Source organism: Oreochromis aureus, linkage group 6, assembly GCF_013358895.1.
Source record: "Oreochromis aureus strain Israel breed Guangdong linkage group 6, ZZ_aureus, whole genome shotgun sequence".
Taxonomy (NCBI): domain Eukaryota; kingdom Metazoa; phylum Chordata; class Actinopteri; order Cichliformes; family Cichlidae; genus Oreochromis; species Oreochromis aureus.
Genome location: NC_052947.1, coordinates 17,764,565 through 17,786,607, shown reverse-complemented (window position 1 = coordinate 17,786,607; position 22,043 = coordinate 17,764,565). Strand labels below are relative to the sequence as shown.

Genomic DNA, 22,043 nt, shown 5'->3' with positions numbered 1-22,043 from the left:
AACTGCACACGATTCTCCCGAACATCCTTGTCCTCAGTTTTAATACCTACAGAATGTTGCAGGGCTCTAGAGGACTCTGATACACTATATGGGAAGGTTAGACCACGTACTGATTCAGATTAAAGATTTTTAAAAATCTGCTGCTCTTAATAATCGTTTACTTGAAAATGGGCATTGTGGTCAATGCAAACTTTTTATGATGCATTATTTTATTTCATTTAACACACAAACACACAGAGACATGTAGTTATTTTGAGTGTTAACAATAACCGTGATCACAGTTTTCTTCATTGTGTGAGCATAAAGGTTTTACTTTGGACTACTGCATCTGTTGTGTCTCCATGAAAGCCCCATTAGACATTTAAACCTCTTAGTTTGATCTCCAGTGTAAAGTGCTTTCCTCCCTCATTATTATGATCTCAAACTGGCACACCAGTGTGCATTAAACCCTCTCACTGTTACAGCTTACCATTGTTTACTTCACCACAGATGTCCACAGTGACAACAAATAAAGGGAAATCACAGGGGAACCAAGTTCTTTACTGGCCTCCTACTTTTTGACAAAGGTGACCAAGGAATGCATTAACAGGAGAATGCTGCATACAGCAAATATTCATGTGTCTATGAATATAAGTGTTTGAAAGAGGATATGTTCATATTATTTTGCACATGTGAAATTGCAGATGGATACGAAGCACCAGTTTTCACCAAGGTGTCACACGTGATTTTTGAAGTACTAAAGTAAGATGACACAGTTACATCGGTTATTTGTCGGATGAAGACACAATTTTTCCTGTTTTTTTTCTTGGTACACCACCACAGTGGAATCAAACTAAATCAAAGAATGAAGATGTGACTGAAGCAGTCACATGATCAGTAAAAACTAGTGACCCAGTTCCAATGGGACCCAGACATGCCCATAACATAACATTGACCCTGCCATGTGTGATAGATGATGTGATATGAGATGTGTGAGATGTTCATGAGCTGTTTCTCACCTTCTCCAAATTTTTCCCTTCACATCATTCTGTTTTCATTTGTCCAAAGAGTTGTTTTGTCTGTTTGTTTTTGTTTTCTCAGAACTTTGCAGGCTCTTTAAGTTTACAGGGAAAGTCGACCTTCTAGTTTCAGAGTGCAACCAGTGGTTTGCACCTTGTTGTGTATTTAGATTCATAAAGGCACATCTTTATTCCAGTCAATGATACATCTATCTCCCTGAGCATGTTCTTAACTTGCTTAGATGTTGTGAAGTTTTTTTAGCCATAGAAATAATTCTGTCATCATACACTTTAATCCGGTGTTGCTCAGCTGGCCAGTGCATTCCTTCTTTTTAACAATGGAACAGATTGAGTTGACTCCAGATCTCTTTTCACTAAATCTCTCAATATGCTGTCATTGTTTTTGTGTGTATCATTTTTTTTATTGTACATAAAACAGACAGGTTTGTAAAAGTTGAAAAAAAAAAACCTGATTCAAAGTTATCATAACAGACAGTCAAAGACATTCCTACACATGCATCATGTATAGAACAAGAAAAGGACAGAGACACTCGTAATCACACTTACATTGTTTTTAGGTTACAAAATAGCACTGCTCTTATATCTGCTGGGTATATAGTTTACAATATATTGATACCCTCCACTTCACATCCACAGAATAAAGATTAAAAAAAATACAATGATATACAGTAAGCAACAACTGACTCATCTCCCATGTTCATTACTGTAGCCCTCTGTCTTTAAAGCTGTATCTTAAAAGAAGGCTTCAGCCTTCACCATTCACTGGAGTGTTAAAGTGCAATATAGCAATATAGAAAGGTTAACACAATCAGAAAGAGCCACACAGATCAAAAAGAAATAGCACACCCTGGTTAAGCTACCAGTAATAAAACTATGCTGGATAAGGCTTTATTTTACAAGTCAAATACTTCTTAAGGATTTCTCTTTTTTGAAGAGGAAGGAAAAATGATTTGCAAACAATTATTGGGAAAATAGAGTTTTGATGATACGTGATGATTCATTTCAGGTAAGTTCAGAGATAATCGCACTACAAGCAAGCATAAAACTAAACTACATATTATTTATATTACATGCATCATTAATGAAACTACTTTTATGTCAGTTTGTTGTTCAATGCTGTCTGAATTTGATTTTTAAAATGTGGCAGGTGGTGACAAAAGAAAATGTCTCTTTAAGGCAGGATAACTAATTTCTATTGACACTGACCACTTTCACAAAAAGTTTAAGAGGAGCTTTATATTTTCCCCAAAAATTGTTGCAATTACATTTTTTCTTTCCAGAAAACATGTTGGAAATTATTTAAATAAGTAATAAAGATAGTGCGTTAACGAATGTTGAAGTTACAGTTAATGTTAGAGTGTTGTTTTCTTCATCAGGACACAAACTGTTATTAGATGAAATAAGCTGACATGTCTTCGGTGTTTCGGTTTCATTTATTCCTCAGAGAAAGTTGTTAGTAAAATGTTGTAAACAGACAAAACTGAGAGACCTTCATCACGCAGTTTAAGTTTCTCTGTAACAAAAAGGCCTTAAACTGTGGAAAACCTTGTTTTTATTTTTTATTTTTGAATTTGGCAACACAACCAAAGCCCAGCCATTTAGCACTGTAAATAAATGCACTTTGCTTTACTTTGCCATTGTACCAACTAAGCAAACAATTAGATGGAAGCCTTAGAGACATGATGATAGAAAAGAAAATCCAAGAGTTTAAAATATCAGAGGGTAAAACAAACAATTTTTGGGTATGCCTTTGTATTGTGCTGTTCGATTTTTAGCCTGAGCTCACGTAACATGAGGGGATTAACGATCCCAGTAGGCTGAGATTTCATGTCTCTAGTGAGAATCAGGTACTTTGTTAACCTTCATATCCTCAACACAAAAAATGCAGTCTGTCAGATGATTTAAAAGTCTGATTTACTTTTATTATATAAGTGCTTATAAAAATGGAAATTTGTGAAATCTTCCAGTTGAGCGAGGAAACTTAAAAACTGTCAAGCTTACACCTGAAGGTAATATATTAAAACTGCAGACACAACCTGAATATTTTAACTTTTTACTTTACGGACTCTTTTACTAGAGTGTAGTGTTCATAGCTATCAAATAAAGAATTACAATGTAAGCCTCCCGACACCAGTTATTTCTGAAACTTAGATATTTGCACATATTGTTAATGACTGAGCAAAGCAAGAATGAGTTTGATCATATGCCTTACATAATAGAGTCAGCTGCAGGAGCTCTTGGAAATGACTAAAGAGAGAACCACCAGTTAGAGCCCGATGGCTCCAGTGACTAAATCGGTGGGTTTGTGCTTCTTCAGTGTGCATGTCTGCAGGAATGTGAGAGGAAATGGAACCGAATGAGCTTTAAATTCGGCTATTTGTACATTTACGAGACCTTCTTTAAAAAGCAATGAATCTAAAAACAAAACAAAAACAAAAAAACGATGACAAAACAACAACAACAAAACAATAAATGTAATTGCATTAACAGTCAGCTTCCACTCTGGAGCCCATGCTGAGTTAGCTACATTCTTTTTTCAAAAAACAGTCTTTTTAGAGTAGTGTTGAATTTGGGATAAGTTAAACAAGTTTATTGATAAAATGCTGAAAATAATTATTTCATAATCATAATAATAATTTCATAATTTTGACCACTTGGTGGCAGCAGAATCAAGTAAACACAACACAATAAACTTCAGCCTTGGTCTTCATCTGATCCCAATAGAATAATTTTGTGTCATTTGTTTGGCTCTGGGCAGGTAGTCTAGACTGAGGAGAGATCTTCTGAAAACAAATGATCCTCTGAGAGCGGTGAGAGCAAACCAACTGTAAGACAATGAGCTCAAACCATAGTCTGTATATAAATGATGGACACGACTGCTACGATGTAACCTGTTGGTTTGAGTCCTGTTTTGGAGCCTCGAGTCAGAAGTAAGAAATGGAGGAAAAAGAAAAGGAAAAGAGCTGACCGGCAACCCAACGATGCTGCACAATCCCAAGGGGTCATTTCCTTATAGACTTTTAAGCACTCAGAATTTCCCTTGCCCCCTGCTGGCCATTAGAAAGAATGCAGGTTTAAGGCACTGTCTTCACTTTCACAAATGGGGAGGTTTGTCCATTTTTTATATACAGACTGTGGCTGAAACTCATTGTAAAGTTTCACAACACTGAAGAGTTTAGGGTCTTCACTATAACAACATATTTTTTAATAATATAAAAGAATCTGTTATAGCTGCTATATTTTTGTACATATTCATGGGTTTTAAAAAGCACTGAAGCTATGTTTTACCATAAGTTGTCACATGCCTTCTCAATAAAAAATATTTAGTTATATTAAATTCAGAACCATTCTTGTACATGTGCTTCCAAACTGTAGTAAGATAGCTGTCTTATTTTTAACATTTCCAAATGCTGTTTATTTCTTTGCACTTTTTTTGCAGATCTGTGCTAAAAAAAAAACGTGAGAAAGGTACATTGATGCTGTTTGTCAAAACTAGCCAGTTTAGTGTAAACTCACTCCAAGACTGTAAATGTTTCCATGCTGGTAACTGTTCATGCCAGGACAAAGAAAAAATGCTTGGGGCAGAGAATTCCTTGAATGAACCCGAGCCCTGCCTCATTTTTATTATCTAACACAGTCTGACATAACTCATTGCCCTGATGTTATTTATTAGGGTGGTAATCACAAAAAGATTTAGTGTAATTCCAGCCTGTCAGCCAAGGCAATTAACTTTAACGACAAATAACAATGGCTAATATGCAAAAGACAAGCTTGGCACAAAGACTTGTTGACATATTTATATTGGCTGGTTTGTGTAGGTTTGTATAGGGAAGTGTGCACAGTGGGAGAAATTGGTAGTGACAACTGCTATAGCTACAGCTGTGTTTAGCAGCAGTGAGAACATGATCCCTTATTTCACATGTTGTGAATAATTAGCAGCAGTTTCAGCAGGGCAGAGGGTGACATCACTTCAAACTGCTTAGGACAAGCTATGATTGTCAAATGTGAGGACAGAAACATCTAGCTTGTGTTTGCTCATTTGTCTCTCCATGACAGGAATATTTAGTCGGTAAAGTCGAAGTTTTAAAAACTAAGATCCACAAAATAGTAACAAAAACAATTACACTTAGAAATTCTGAAATTACAGCTCGTGTGCCTTCATGTTTCAAATTCTTAATGTCATGCGACCACAACAGAGCTAACATTCAAGTCTGAAGCTGAAGAACTGCTGGTGGAAAGTCACACCAACTGTTGGAGAATCAGAAGAAAACCACTCAGGTGCTCTCCTAATGGGCTATGCAGGTGTACGCCATATCAGTACAACTTCTGGTTTTGTTGGCAGTGATCTTGTACCAGGAAGTCAAAGAATCCACTCGTATTTTTCTATTGATTAAAGCTGGAAAATGGTGTGCAGAAGGCCTTGCTTCTTCTTCGGCAGCAGGTTTGGTTTGTCTCACTCAGGACTGTGAAGGGCTCATACACCTCCAGAGTTACTGTATGTGTAGTTTGGATGCTAGGTTTCAGGACATGAAAAGACTGAATGTACAAAACGTTGGTCACCACATGGTGAGGGGTGTGACTAGCTGTCCTGGCATCAGGAAATGAGCGAGCTAAATATCCATAGATGCAGGGATGAATCCGTTTTTTTAGTCAAGTGAAGAAAGAACCAGATATTTTGTGCTGCTATCACTTGTATTGCTCATTTACATTCATCTTCAGCCAGGTCACTTCATCACTGGATGATCTCTGGGAGCACCCTGATCACCCAGTCCTGCTTTTTTCGTCCTTGTCCTATGAGTTTTGTGCTATTTGTCTCAGCTCTGATTGGCTCTGGACTTGGTGGCATCACATTCCTGCTCAGTGGATAGTTCTAATTCAGACATGCCTACCTCAATGCCCACGATGATTGAAGTGTCTGAATCACTGCTGAGTGGAGGCTGGTGCTCACCTGAAGGGCAAGAGAGCAAGTTGATACATTAACTGACACATCACACGCAGTTGAGTCTTTAATACTTTTGGCTAATGTCATTGCCACTAAAACGTGTGGTAACTGATTTTTCAACCATTTTTTTAGAGCCAGCAGAAACATGTTACGAACACACTAACAAGGCACCTTTGAATGAATATAGAAAAGTTGCAATTCATGAGAAACATTACTATTTAGAGTGGCGCTTTGGGCATCTGTTATATGTAAGTCTTACTTTTACTCGCACTTTTCCAAAGGAGAGTAAAATCTGTGGCTCTTCAGCTGCGGCTAGTTCATTAATTGTGTCAGCTGTTTAGAAGCCAGCGGGAAATGCAAGTTTTAGATTACTCCTTCATTTTTGTCACATTGTTCCGTCTTGGCATCAGGCTGCCATCTGTTCAGTAACAACTTTATTATGCAACTTGACAAGAACCCAAAGGGCTATACGCCAGGCTATAGTCCACCAAATTCTGGTTTGGCCGGGGCTTTGCTGGAGGCAGAGTGGGAGGAGGTTAGGTGTGTGCATGAGGACATACACAAATGTCCCATAATGCCGTTCCAAATTAAATACAAGGGCAAATTGCATAGTGTGAAGGTTGCAGTTAGTTCACGCCTGACGCATCCCTAATTCTGGGGACAGATTGGCCAGGTTTTAATAACCTGTTGGGACAGTGTGTGAGGATGCGTTCATGACCTTTATCAACGTGTAGCATCTGCACTGCACTCACTCGTGACACGGAGTCATCCGATGGTGACTCTGGGGAGGAGTTACAACCCCATGGCAGAGTATATGGTAGTTAACACAGAACCTTCTTCTAGCCCAAAGTTACTCGCCAGGTGGCAAGGACCCTTTGTGGTAACATGGAAAGTGGGGGTCCTAGACCGTGAAGTGGTATGGTCAGACAGGGGAAGAACCACACAGATATATCACCTCAACCTCCTCAATGCATGGAAAGAGGCCGAAACCGCTTCTCTGGTGAGTCTGGCTAAGGAAAGAGATGAATTGGGCCCGGAGGTGCAAAATTCCACCATTTCCACCCCCTTCCACTGTGATGACCATCTCACACAGGCCCAGAGAGCAGATTTGCTGCATTGCAACAGCGGTTTGCAGATGTTCTCGTGCCCGGCCGTACAAATCTCTAGAGCACCATTTTGAAACGCGCCCTGGCATGACAGTGCATTCACAGCCCTAAAGGTTACCTGAGCATAAGAGACAAATTATTTAGAAAGAATTGGCTGAAATGCTGAAAATAGAAGTGATAGAAGACTCACACAGCGCCTGGTGTAGCCCCGTAGTTCTTGTGTTGAAGAAAGATGGCTCTATACATGGTTCTGTGTTGACTACCACAAGGCGAGGTGTCACAGTCTGATGCCTACCCAATGCCCCACGCTGATGAGGTCCCTGGACTGGAGAGGCACTGCTCACTTTTTCACAATGTTGGATTTAACCAAGTGCTACTGGGAGATTCCCTTGTTTGCAGAGTCCAAGGGAAAAACGGCCTTCTCCAGTCTGTACGGTTTGTACTGACAAGAGAAGGTGATAGGGGCATGTGATGGGGTGTGGTTTGTGGCTCAGCTGCCTGTTTTGACCATGTCTATGCATAAGTGCACTAATAACTGTAATATACTAATAATTAACTGCATTAATGAACAGTTGGTGTAACCCATAGATGTGTGTGATGTTACCAAAGAGGACTGAGCAACCTTCCTACCACCAACCTTGAAAAACTGCATGCAAGTGTACAGAAAACAACTGGTGCTGTCATACAGACAAATGATGCTCTCAAATGTCTTTTTTCCCTTCTATCCTGCTGAACTGTGGAGAGGGTTTCGAAGCAGAAAACGAAGCTGGGAATTTTAAAAGAATAGAATAGACTAGCCCGTCATTGTCATTGTACATGTATCATGAAATTGTGGACATGTACAGAGTGTTCCAATGTATGCTTCAGTGCTTATGTGATGGTTGAATGGCATCCGTGTCAGATACGTGAATGTGAAAAAGCAGATTATGAACTTTTGCTCAAGCTCTTGTTTCATGTTAAACAGAAACAGGTTTGTTCAGCAGCTAACAGTGTTTTCAGTCTTCATATAAGCATGTGAGCAATGCATTAAGACAGAAGTCCTACAGTCCAGAAATCAGGGTCGTTTTACCTGCACTAAATGGCTGACTGGAAAGAGTGACTGCTACATTACTAGTCCTGCTAATTACTCAGGGTAAAGAGCAACATGACTGGCACTTCATCACTGCCAACCCGCTACAGCAGAAATCCTGGCAGATCAGCTTGTTTATCCCGTGCTGACTGCCTGTCAGTGCCATCATCTGTTTGTGCACTGGTGCACTAGCCACAACATACGATTTATTGGGTCCGATTTACATTCTCATTGCACTCGACTACGATCTGTGCCTCTGGCAAACTGATATACTACCTCTCAATTAACTTGTTATGTGCAAGTAAACATAAGCATTAGTCATAAACTTAAATCAGCAGGTTTATGATACTACGCATTGCAAGTAGGAAAAATTGTGAAACACTATTGGATTTATTATCATATAAAGAAAGACTAACAGAACACCTTCTTTGTTTTTTCCTCAATTTAACATCTGCTTAAAAAACATGTTGCTACAAAAAACCTTTAAACTCCCCACTCCCTGTTCTGGTAAAATGTAAAATAGTTTGGCTTCAGAGATCATGTTTGGAAAAACACATAAGAGCTTCTGCATGAACTCACACCCATAAACACACCCTGCAAAGTGCTAATAGCTTGCAGCTATTAGGCAACACTGGAGCCCTTAGGTGATTATATAACTTACAGAAATGCAATGAACGAAGGGTTTACGTGGGTTAGTTTGTGACTTTCTTGAGTTTTTCCTCTTGTATTTCTCTTACATTCTCTTACATTCTGCTCACATTCTGTAACTTCTGTCGGTGCTGTGCTATTGGAAACCAAATTTCCCGGAGGAACCCACCCGAGGGATTAATAAAGTTTTATCTAATCTAATCTAATCTAATCTAATCTAATCTAATCTAATCTAATCTAGACAGGAAGACTTTAACTGGGAAACACTGACCAAGTGGCTGCTGATCTCATGTATATTTAATTTTAAAACAATCAAACATGGATGCATTAAACGTCACAAAGCACAGGCTGTTGGAAAACAGATTTTCTCAATTGTGTTAAAGTAAGTGTGAATTAGCAATGGATTTCCCCAAGTCCTAAGCGTAATATATGTGCCTGGAGGAAGTACTCAGACATCAGTACTTTTGTATATTACATACACAAAAAAACCCCTAAGCCTCTCTAAGATGCTCTTTTTATACCCAATTGTGTAACTGACCTGTTGCCAAGTAACCTAATTAATTTCTCCTACAGCTGTTTCTTTTGATCACCACTTACTTTTCCATCCCTTTGTTGCCTCCATCTCAGCTTTTTTCACATGTGTTGCTGCCATCAAATTCTAAATGAGCTACTATTTTTCTTAAAATATCAGTTTAGGGAAATCTTCGCATTGTTTTTATTTACATTTTACACAGAATCCCAACTTTTTCAGAATCAGGTTTGTACTGTCCACCACTGTTACAGGCTGCTATAAGTAAAAAATGTCTGTACGCACTGCTGGCAAAGATACGGCTCTCCCCCGCCTGAAGCGCTGACTCTGTCTCAGGATGGAGTGCCGGCAGGTCTATTCCTCTTTCTGCTGGATCCAGAACTACCGAGCTCTCGTTAACTGTGATTTCGCTCGCTCCACTAATGGGGTTGGTAGGCGGACCCCCGACAGACATCTCGTAGTCTGGAGGAACCTCATCCGAGCAGTCCGCGGTAAACTGGAACATATCAGAGGCATAACAATGTCTTTATCACTGTCAAAGCTTTATGTAAGGTTTGATTAGTTACATTATCACTTTATCATTATCACTGTGTGATAAAGCAAAACAACCCACTGGGATTCCCAGGGCTTTGAGGATGTTCATTTTGCACATGGGACACGTTCGGTGGTCTTGGAGCCACGGGTCTACACAGTGCTTATGGAAGAAATGTCTGACCAAACAAGACAGCAGTGCAAAAAACATATATTACAGTACATGTGCTTTTTTCCCCCCACAGAAAATATATATATGTAAGGTATAAATAAAAGTTACCTGCATGGTAATATCCTCACAACATCATTAGGCTTATAACCTTCAATACAAACTGCACAGTTGTCAAAGTCTGACTCTGTTTCCTTAAACAAGACAGAAAATAAGAGGCCAATGAATTCTTTAAAAAATGATCTAATTCATGTCATGTAGTTCAAACATAAATAAGAAGACTTTTGTGGCTGTATGTGTACTTTTAGACTTGCTGTATAGTTAATAATACTGTAAGTTGATGTGAAATATACACAGAGTCTTACTGGGAACTTGAGTTACCTTGTCTCCTCTTTTAATGGTGCGTAGTTGAAGTTTACTCATGGCTTTTTTGGCAGCATCTCCCAAACGCCTCTGTATGAAAAAGACACAGATACAAAAAATTATTTATTAACAACATTTAAATATATATATCTGAACAATTCAGGAATCTAACTGGTCTTTTAAAACAAAGTAGGCTTGGTAAATAGTGTGTAATAGCTTACAATGACGAAAAGCTGATAAAGTTTCATCTTTCTTGATGAAATCAACTAAGATCAACCGTGCTGTTCCTCGTACTATGTGATGCTATCTCGTCAACATGGAACAAAATCTCAGCACCTTGTTAAAGGAAGAGTTTGGACCCCCTTTTGAAGGCAACAGGGTGTCCAAACCTGTACGAGCAAGGTGTACCCAATAAAGCGGCAGGTGACCATGTGAAAAACACTTGGTGTTACTTGACTTGTTTGGTTGTCTGCTGTTGTATATCAATAAAACAGATTCAGAAAATGTTTCAGCCAATTATGTTGCTGCAAAGAGGCTAGACTAAAGATCTCAAAAGCAACCAGAAGATGTCACCAAGTAAACTGAATTTGAAATGTTTTCAAAACTCTCAGCAATAAAAATGACAGATGTGTGAATAAAGGAGTCATTAGTGAAAGTGTAGATATAGATAGACAGCATATAGATATATTCATCCATCTGTTAATGACCCCATTTCCACAATCTGCATGAAACAAAAACTCGATTCATTGAGTTGTATTATAATAACAGACAGTCGTGCTTTAACTGCTCCAAGTCTGTCTCACATTATGAATTGAAAGCAGATTTGTTCATTACGGCTGCTGTACTCTTTTTACAACATTAATCAGTATAATTCAAATTGAAAACACAAACAATAGTTGAATAGTTGATGGTTCACTGGGCTGCCATGGTCATGTTCAGCCAGGTGTCAGGCTAATTTTGGATCTTTCCTTACGTTCACACTGGAGCAGGGCCATATGGGAAAATGCACCACACGGCTGCAACATCATCCCCGTCGGACAGACACACATCAGGCTACACACAGACATACCTGGTTGCGATCTCGTGCGCTAGCGTAGCGGAACCTCTGGATGTAGTAGAAGACGAGCCAGGCGAGGGAGATGATCATGAGGACGATGAAGGAGATGGAGACAAACACCACGGACGTTCTGCTCACGTACTTCTGCAGGTTGCGGGTTCCTATAGTGATCTGCAACATGATCACGATGCGCTGCTCGAGCAAGGCCACGATTTCACGGCCTTTACGCTCTGGGATCATGATGGCCACAACATCGCCTGTGTCTACACAACACGCAACACAGGAAGTACAAGTTGAGACATTCAGGAGATGAATCAGTGCTGCAAGTGAGGAAATAAAATAACTCTTAATCTTGTGCAAACTATTTACTTTTAAAATATTGATTTATTATTTTCTAACATGATGAGGATGACACTTTGATTATCTGGACATTTATGGGTTTTGGAATATTTGGAGAAAATTCCAAAACTTGATTTTAAACTAATTAAATAGTTAAGGATTATCTGATAATAAAAACAACACCTCTCTGTATTTAATTATTAGTTATTATTAATCTCTGGCTCTCTTCCACAGTTTGTCTTTGGCCTGTCTTCATCTGCTCACTCCCAAGTGGTCGCGGCAGATGGCCGCCCCGCTCTGAGCCTGGTTCTGTTGGAGGTTTCTTTCTATTAAAAGGGAGTTTTTCCTTCCCATTGTCACTGTCACTGTTTTCTTTGTACTATTATAGGGTCTTTACCTTACGATATAAAGCACCTTGAGGCAACTGTTGTTGGGAATTGGCTCTATTTAAATAAAACTGAACTGAACTGAAAAATTTTGTTTTGCTTTGTTTTTGTTTTCTTTGTTCTTTTTTTTAAACAAACTTTAAGGAGTTTGTAGTTCAGTAAAAACAAGTGAAAGTACAGGATTTTATTATTTATCTGGTTGAAATCCATTTTAATATACTTGACTTTATTTTGAGTACAATTATTTTTTGCTATTTGTATATATTTAAATACAGCGCTTGTATAGCATTTATTTCATTGCTTAGTAAAATTAATTTAAATATCTAACAATAAATTATCAAGTGAAAAGGTTTTTTGATCACAATTTTATTTTGTTTGCAAAAAAAAGTATACTTTTGTTATTATTTAAATTCTTATAACCTAATGCACATAACAAGGTCATAATAAAATAACGTGATATTTAGAATTATTCTATTAAATGTAAGAAACATACTGCCATATATGTAACTTTTTATATGTTGAAAATACACACTTTATACACACTTTTAAGAATCATAGTTTCTAGTTAAATCCTTAAGGTGACCTTGGTGGATGGAAGCCAGATATAATGGATTGTTAACATGACCCCACTCTACACCCCTACAAAGTTTTTTTTAGAATTCATTCAAAGCTTTTCGAGCTCTCATGAGAGAGTGATGACACACGCACGCAAACACCACCAAAATGTAACCTCCTTGGTGGAGGTAGGAATGGCTATTCACAGGGCAAACAACAAATATTTCATTTTATGCAAAAAAGTTAGGCAAAACAGTATGCACCAATAAATCCAATAAAAGAAAACACAAAAGCAGATATTTGCATACAGCACATAGAGTAGGCTACAAATCATTAGACTACTTTATATTTTACTGAGAAAATTGCCAACCACAACCCGAGCATTTAAAAACGGTGCTTCAGAGCAGAGGAGGTGCTAAAACTCTGCCGGCTCAGACTGGTGTGTGCTACAGTAAAGAGGAATCTTGAGCAGGCTGCTGGGAGCTTAGACAGGACAGATGAACTAAAGCCTCACTCTCGGTGTCGGAGGCTTCCTGCCAGCAACCATCTGTTGATTTGCTTGTTGTGCACAATGAAGGATTATGTAATACAGACGCTCTGAGCATCTCTCATTAAGGGAGAGACTTTAAATTATACTTTGAGCTGCTTTTTTTTCTACAGTTTTCTTCTGTCTTTAAACTACTTGCCGTTCTTGTAAAACACTTAGTCACACGATTTTTATATACGAGAATGCAGTGATGCAGTGATTCGTGAAAGACTCCCAGGGAGAAAGGATATATTTACAATGTATGATTTTTATGGGTTTTAGTATCAGATGACATTGTGCCTTGTATAAGCCTCTTAACGCAACTACAATTAGACTAATTAACGGGGTGGCTGCTCAGCAGTGGTCGAGCAGCTCCTCCTGTTCACATGATCCTCGACCAAGATACTGAACAACAGAGTTTGAGTGTGTGCGTGTTAGAAAAAAGGCATAGATCAAAATTGCTGTATAAATGTGTGCATGATTGGGTGAATGAGCTTGTAGTGGGAAGAGGTTTAGGTAGCCACCCTGAGTATAAAGGTCCTACATAAGTACCAGTCCATTTATAATTTTGAAGGCATGGAACTTATTTATAAACTGGAAATTCATATACCGTAACATTGCTACATCATTCATCACTCTTAAGTACTTGTACTGAGTTGTACAGGGAATTACATTACATTTTAAAATTGTTGTAATGAACCATTTATGATTTTAATTACTACTTTAAGTCACAATTTTTTCATCTGAATCATGTTGAATATTGTGACATTGGGCCACTTTAGAACAGCCACTTAAAATAAACCCGTGCATGTGTTTGGATTGCAGGAGGAAGCCGGAGTACCCACAGAGAACCCACACAGGCACAGGAAGCACACGCAAGACCCTGCCGCCCGGCCTTTTGAATGATCAATAATAAATACTACATAAAAAATATTTACCTAATTCCAGACTTAAAAGCAATCTTTTACAGACTCTGCAATGGGGACATTTGTATCTGTTGTGAAAATCCAGCATTAATCTGCCCTGTGTGATGAGGAAATGACACATCGGACAAAATGACTGTAGAAGTCTAGGGACACGCTCCCCATGGTGGGTCACACCTTGTATCTGTCACTAGAGAGAGTGGCTTTATTCACACTGCCATCCCAACAAGCATCTCAAATACACCGAGTACTGTTTAAACATCACAAACGATGGCGATAATGACAGTGATTTAAATGCTATGAATCCATCACAAAGATAGCATGAGAGTAATAATAATAACTTCCAGTCAACAGCTTCTATATTTTACACGACAAAAGATTAAAGAGTCAAAGTTTTAGTGATTTATGTCAGGATCAGCAAAGTGAGTTTCAAGCAAAGAAGCTTAAAAAAAACTAACAAACAAAAAAAAACAGGAAAAGGTTTTTTTTTGTTTTTTTTTGATTTATCAGGATTCATCACTTAGCGTTTAAAGTGCATTGAAAGAACTGGGCATTATATTCATCATCCAACTGGCAGTGTTTTCAATATTAGCACAAACACAAACATTAGATGGCAGCTTTCTCATAATGAGCTTATTCGTGCTAGAGTTTCTAAAGCAAACAATACTTTAAAAAATGAGAGAGAAAACAAAAGCTGTTATTTGGACTGAAAACAGATGGTAATATCCGGCTGCACAGGACGTTATGTTCAGGCTCTAAAGGCCATTTGCTGTCACACTTCTTTATCTGAGTCTCTCCCTATGACTTTTCTCACACTCATAAAAGTTTCACATAGGATGAAGACAGTTTTAAAGTTTTTAAACAGGAGTTTGAACTAAGCTTTACCTCCCCAATAATGTAAGGTAATTCTCTCTACCTGATAACATACGTAATGCTTTCTGTTTTGTACGCCTATTTTTCAATCTGTAACCTTAGAGACACACGCTCCCGGCGGATTTATGGTTTTATTAAGCATGACCATATGGTAGAGGGGAAAAGTCACTGTGATACAACATTTGCCTTTGCAAACAGAAGATAAAACTGCACCACTTCTTGTTAAACGGTAAACAACTTGAGACATAAAACTGCCCAAATCTGTAGACCTTTAAACAACCGTGTACGAGCAGCTTAATCTTAATAGCTAACAGAAACGAGGAAAGGCATAACAGGGCAAGCAAGGTTTCCCTAAGCCTCGACACTTATCTCCTTCTTCTGCTCACAGTGACGCAGCGAGAGCAGATAAAAATAGCTGCTTCTAAAAACAGGAGGGCAATGTCGGAGACTGAGGCTGAACTAGTGAAAAGATCTGTGTCTTTCAGACCCACTTGGCCAAAATGTGGAAGCAAAGAGGGGATTAATACTGAATGGGGTTAATTTAGTTGGCACCAGCCTGTCCGGGCTGTGTGGTTAATGTCTTTAAAAGGATCTAAGTCTCCTGTAGACATCGCTGAGGCACTGATTACTATAGATTTACATCTTTATTAACAGCAGTGGACTGAAGGAAAACTAGCTGCGACACAAAGCAGAGGCTGTGGCTTTGACAGAAAACAACAGTTCCATTAAACATATCTAAGCCAAATTTTCAAACACACAGAGACAAAAAGAGTAAAATGACAAAATTATGTCATTTTGATGTGACAGCATATGGTAGCCCTCTGTCATAGTAACGCAACACATTTGCCAGCTTGGGAGTGTTTCAGTAGCTAAGCTGCCAGAGCAGTGATGGCAAGATCTGACATGAGAGCACAGACTGTGAAGACTGAATCTGAATCAGCTACCAAAACTCACATTCTGTTTGTGGATGACGGCTCCTGAGCAGGGTATTGTGTTTTGCAACCATAATATATGTGGTCCCACTCTCTTACATTAGACAACTGGAAAAAGACAAGTTTGAAGCTCAAACCTATGTAACTCTGCACATATGAACCTATGAGATAATGAATGTTGGACATCTCGGAACGACTAGTTTGTTTTTTGTTTTGTTTTTTCATGTGTGCCATGATCTGAATGGATGGAAATAACAGCAGTAATTTGTGAGAAATCCTTGTTTATATAAATTAATAAGTTAATTTCTACATGGGTTATTCAGAAACCCAAATTATCTCTTTAAAGTTGAACAAAGCATGTAGACAAATCAGGCTTGAGAAGAAAGACTTAAACTGGATAATGCCATGCCAAGTTTCTGCCTCTTGCAGCTGTGGATTTTACAGCCCAGCTGTGTTGGCTCTGGTCTGCCCTTCTTTCTCTGGCAGCAGCTTCATCATCCATTCTACATATTAGGACCTGTTTCTTTGCCACAGCCCTCTCCATTACCTTCCTTCCTCTCTACCAGCTTTATCGCTGTACCTCTCTTGGCTGCCTTTTCTTTTCTCTTAAAGATGCCTTAGTTTATATTTATGTCATGGTTGGAAGCAGGGCAAGAGTTAAAAATAGCTTGGTGCCTTTTATCTGATGCTGCAGGTAAACCAGGTCTGCACACTGGAGTCTTTGTCAGAAACAGAGGAGGAGCAGAGGATGTTTAATGGTCATATACCATCAACACACAGGCTGACTGAAAAAAAGTAAAACCTTAAAACTTTGCTGTGGGAAAAAAGTCACATCTATGAAGCAGCAGTCCCATTTTGGTATCCAATGAGTTCTGGATCCCACTGTTTGGTAGCAGACTGATGGTGGTGGTTGGAGTGAAGCAAAGCAGTAAAAAAGAAGAAGAAAAAAGAAGGGAAATAAAAAAGCAAAAACATTTTTTAAGGAGATGAAAGAGATCTGAGATGTAATAACAGTCTTGTGACACTAGCAGCAGTTTTGAAATTACATATTAATATAGATATAATATTAATTCACACAGCTTTAATTATCATCTCTATGCTCCTCTAGTCCATCCAGCCCAGGGTCCTACATCATACCTGGTACGACATAGTATGAGTCACACAACATGTGTGACAAAAGGAAACAAAACGCTCACAGATAAATTTCCTATCCTCTGCTATTGTAAATGTTCATTATCAGTAATTTGTAGGTTTATTTGCAAAACTTAAAAATAAAGTGACATGAGTAAGTCACGGGATGAGACATACAAGTCTCGTGAAACTTACACCAAACATGGCCTACAAGTAGTTTTTTTACATCTCCTTTCTGTGTGGACTGATCAGAGTTTGTGACAGTGATTTGCATTTTTTGTTTGAACATCTGTTTCTGTACAGATCCTTTTGTCAAACGGCCTTCAGGCACCGTGTTGTCGTCTGCAACAGCCAAAGATTTAAGAACTACAGGAGAAGGGACCTGCAATGTGAGAAGAATAGCAGGAATTTTCCCTTTGACTTACGTTATTGATTTTTAGGGATTGTGGGTAAAATTAAAGATCTATGAATCTCTTTCAATGTGACTTTGAGGGGTAGATTAAAAAATGAACAAAAAACAAACACTACAATTGTTCTACAAAGCTGTTAGCATGTAAATTATTCTGCATTGGGTGCTATTTAAACAACCCAGTTTGTCCAATTACCGTTAATCAACACGCCGCTTCTGGCAAAACAAAGAGGAAAGATCTGACTCTAAGAACACAAAGTGTTGTTTTCATGACATTTTTACACGCATTATGTCATCAAAATGTAATGGGTGTGTTATTTGATCATTTTGCATTTACTCGTTTTAGTCTTTAAGTGCTGGCTTTGCATGTACTGACTGTGTTACCAGTCAAAAGATTGGGTTTGCTGTTCTTTAGCGTTACACTAAGGAGTAATTGTCAGACTATCCTTGTCTTACACTTTCTGAGAGTCTTGAAGCTCTTGTCTTCTTTGATTAAATGCAAATACCTTACAAAGTGGGGACTCTCCATTCGATAACAAACTGGTTTGACCGGTTTCAAGATTGAATAGCCATGGCTAACTTAAAACTCAGTTTATACACGTATAATAAAGAAATTTGTACTCATCTTCTTCTTCTGTGACGGTAAAAACAAACCCAAACCAACATAGCTGGGATGCTGTGTAAAATGTAAATATAAAGAATGCAATGATTTGAAAATCTAACAAAACCATGTTTCAACCAGAACAGAACTTAAAAATAATGTAAAATGTTTAAACTTTTTAATTTCATGATGAACTTGAAGACTTTTTGAATATCTCATCATCTACAGTACTTAAGATCATCAAATGATTCTGAGAATCTGGAGAAATCTCAAACTCAAAATCAATGGATGCTCGTGATCTTTGGGCCCTCGGGCGGCAGGCCATCACAAACAGGCATGATTCTACTGTGGAAATCATTATGGGCTCAGAAACCCTTCCAGGAATCATCATTATTATCTGTGCACACAGTTCACCGTGCCATCTGCAAACACAAGTTAAACAACCTCTGTCATAGAAAGAAGCCATGCGTGAACATGATCCGGGAACACCGCCGTCTTCTGTGGACCAAAGATCGTTAAAAATGAACTGAGGCCAAGTGAAAAAACTGTTCTGTGGTCAGATGAATCGAAATTTGAAATTATTCTAGGAAAACATGAATGCCCCATCCTCTGGACTAAAGAGAAGAGGGACCATCTGGATTGTTATCAGCGTTATCATCTCTGATAGATAGTATAGGGCTGCATCAGTATGAAGCACATCTCTAAAAGTACCATGAATGCTGAAAAGTACAAAAGAAGAAAATAAAATATACCAAAGCAGACCCAGGACTGTTGAACTGTTAGAATCCTATAACAGACAAGAATGGGACAACACTCATGGCCCCAAAGTCCAGCAGCTCGTCTCCTCAGATCCCAGATGTTTACCGACTGCTGTTAAAAGAAGAGGGGATACTGCACACACAGTTTTTTTTTCTTAAAACTGTAAATTTTCTCAAATTTTGTGTTTTCTGTGTTCTAAAAATGTGAATAAGCAATGGGTTTGACATTTACAAATCAATGCATTTTGTTTTTACTTCCAGAGCGTAACTAGTGCTTCTTCAGAACAGCAGAACCACTCAAAGTCATCCCTTGCAAAGATGGGCTTATTTTTCTTTTCCACAGTATTTCTTATTTATTTACAAAAAAAATGTGGGGAATAACTTTCAGCATATGTAAGGACATTAACCTTATTTAAAATACTGTTTTTATAGCTTTACTCCATCATCGTCTGCACTGGGAGCTGATTATTGCTTGTGTTTTATTTCTCAGCTAGAATTTGTAGTATGCTTTGAGGTAACCAAACACGATTTATCTGAGGAATAAAGTATCAAACAACGAGAAGAAGCAGAAGCTCAAATGGACAACCTGTGACCATCGTTCTCAAGCTCTTTGTGGCATGCAGCACTTTGGAAGGTGGAAAAGTTTCCCCTACACTTCCCACCATGTTTTTAATCAGCAGTTGACAATAAAAAACCCACAGACTCTATGCCCCACAGTCTGAAACCCACTAAGGTTCATTCTTTCATTTATGTATGCTTCTGTGGAGTAATAAAAAAGTATAGCAGAAGAATAAAACATACAGTATATATATTTATTCCAACCTAACAGTATTCCACTAATAACACATCTGGCGAATACATGGCCATATCTGATCGAGGAGCTCCTCAGGTGTAACACACTGATAACACAGTAGGCTTGATGTGATTGCAGTGAAGCAGAAGAGCTTGCAGGCTTCAGCAGCAGGGATGAAAGCCACTGATCTTGGATGGAGACTTAATAAGCAGAAGATTAGTTGCATGTGGGCTTTCAGGGCTCAGTAACACAGCCGGGACTATTTTGTAGTAGATTATCTGTTCTGCCTGAAGGAGTGTGGGACAGTGTCAGGGGAAAGAGTTGGCATGCTGTATCTTACCTGAGTGGGACATTGTTATGGTGTCATTGGCGCTGGTGGAGCCCACGTTGTATATGACAACTGCAGAGGCGTTGTGGTTTGCGACATTACGGATTTTCTCCCGGTAAGTGCAATTCCCCGCAGCTACCAACGCCACCCAAGGGGTGTTTGGAGGGGCAGGAGGGAACCTGATGTTTGGGTCGCACCCCTGTCTGTCCTGCAGGAGGGCCGGCACCAGGACCAGACCTCTAGCTTCTTTCTTAGGGGAGTGCTCGCCATACCGACCGCACTCGGTTTTCTCCGTCCTCACCTGCGATGTGACGGGATCCAGGTAGGTGATGTTGACGAAAGCTGTGTACCACTCCTCCTTCTCTGCAACCGTGAAGTCCAGGCACAGCAAGTGGACGAAGCAAAACGACACCAGCCACGTCGAGAGTGCCAGACTGCGGCAAGCTCGGATGAGGGACGGTGCCATTGTGCGGCGGCTGCTGCTCTTTTTTGGGAGGGAGGATGGATGGCGAGCTCCGTGTGTCCTCTTCCACCTCCTCCTCAATGCAGAGCTCGCATCAAACCCTCTTTTAGATGTTTTAGAAATGTATCAGACTCACATAACGACTAGGATGCCAGGCGGCAGCCCGAACAGGCCAAGTGTGGAAAGAGTTTGTCCACGGCACACCACCACCTGCAGGAGAAGGCGACTCTGTGTTGTTGTTCCCCGTCAGCTGTTTTCCTTCCTCGCCCAGGACTGGCTCGTTGCTCATCAGCACGTGCCCTGGGCGTGGACAAGATGCCGCTGACCGACCACGACGTCATGTGTTAAATCTACAACTGTTAGAAATCACGGCAGGATATTATAGGGTCATCCTTCCATTGGAGAGAAATGTAGGCTTTAAAGATAGCAACATAAATAAATAAATAAATACATAAATAAAAAAATAAAAACAATCCAGCTTTTAGGTTATATTTTTCTTTTATATATTTAAGAAAAACAAAAAAAATAATCCATCAAAACATGTCGAAGATTTTTGTAATGCTTTTTTTTGTGCTATGCTTGGGACAGCCCTTTTACCAATGCTTGGAAACCTGAAAACGTAGATCTTAAATATCTAATATTGCACTGTGGGCTCTCTTCCACAGCCTGTCTTTTGTCCATTTTCTCTCACCTCACACCCAAACAGATCCCTTAGCCTCGTTCTGCCTAAGGTTTCTTCCTGTTAAAAGGGAGTTTTCTCTTCCCACTGTCACCAAATGCTTGCTCAAAGGTTCGATTGTTGGGGGTTCTCTGTATTATTGTAGGATCTTTTAACTTACAGTATGACGTGCCTTGAGGGGAGTTATGTTATGTTAATTTAATTAATTATTGTCCAACTTTTCAATAATAAAAGCAGTTTTAATATTTATTTTCCAATCCTTGCTCAAACAAATAATTCAAACTATTACAAAGGGAATAGATCAAATCCTTGTGAGCAAAGAAAAACACTTATAAATGTTTTATTTAAAATGACCTGTTAACAGGGTTAGAATTAGAGTAACGAGTAATTACAGTAATTACAGTAACAAATTACATTAATTTGTGGATTATGATGTGAATCTGACAAAGAAAATCCCAGGACCAAATATTTTGTATGTTTGTATATTTTTTCAAAACATGTTTGTAATATTTGTTTTACATGTATGGCAACACGGTTGCAAATCACTGCTAATATATCAGTGTTTTGTCTGAAAAAGATGCAGTTGTTGAATGTAATGTACTGTGAAAGTCAAGGATAGATGTAGTTATATAAAGAAAGGAAGGAAGCTTGTTTTTTTTATTTGTAATTTATTTGTTTGTTTGTTTTTGTTTTTTGTTTTTTTGGTAATATGGGGCAGCCCCTGATGTATTCGTTGGGGTTTGGCTGATAAAAGTGCTTAGGTATAGATAAAAGCACTGTATGAATGTGTGGGTGTGATTGGGAGAGTGAGACTTTAATGAGACTGCTTTAATGCTCAAAATCTACCAGTCCATGATATGGGCAACAGGGATGCGTTGGTTAGAGTGACACACCAAGAAAAGACAGAAAGAAAA

At 38.9% G+C, this 22,043-nt stretch overlaps 1 protein-coding gene across 1 annotated transcript; it reads right to left on the bottom strand.

The window, feature by feature from the left end:
- Positions 1-1,420: 1,420 nt before the first annotated feature.
- Positions 1,421-20,749, bottom strand: rnf150a (ring finger protein 150a). Its single transcript, XM_031752338.2, has 7 exons — positions 20,000-20,749; positions 11,446-11,696; positions 10,395-10,466; positions 10,125-10,207; positions 9,927-10,023; positions 9,599-9,809; positions 1,421-5,967 (listed from the first exon to the last, which is right to left on the bottom strand). Exons 1-7 carry the CDS (start codon positions 20,451-20,453, stop codon positions 5,834-5,836), a joined length of 1,302 nt encoding a protein of 433 aa, XP_031608198.1. The 5' UTR covers positions 20,454-20,749; the 3' UTR covers positions 1,421-5,833.
- Between the last annotated feature and the right edge of the window lie 1,294 nt (positions 20,750-22,043).

Coding starts and splice junctions, on each gene's coding strand:
- rnf150a (XM_031752338.2), bottom strand. CDS start 20,453: ATGGCACCGTCCCTCATCCGAGCTTGCCGCAGTCTGGCACTCTCGACG. Junction 11,697..19,999: donor CATAACAATGTCCCACTCAG/GTAAGATACAGC, acceptor CGTGTTGTGTAG/ACACAGGCGATGTTGTGGCC. Junction 10,467..11,445: donor GCGCACGAGATCGCAACCAG/GTATGTCTGTGT, acceptor TTTTTCATACAG/AGGCGTTTGGGAGATGCTGC.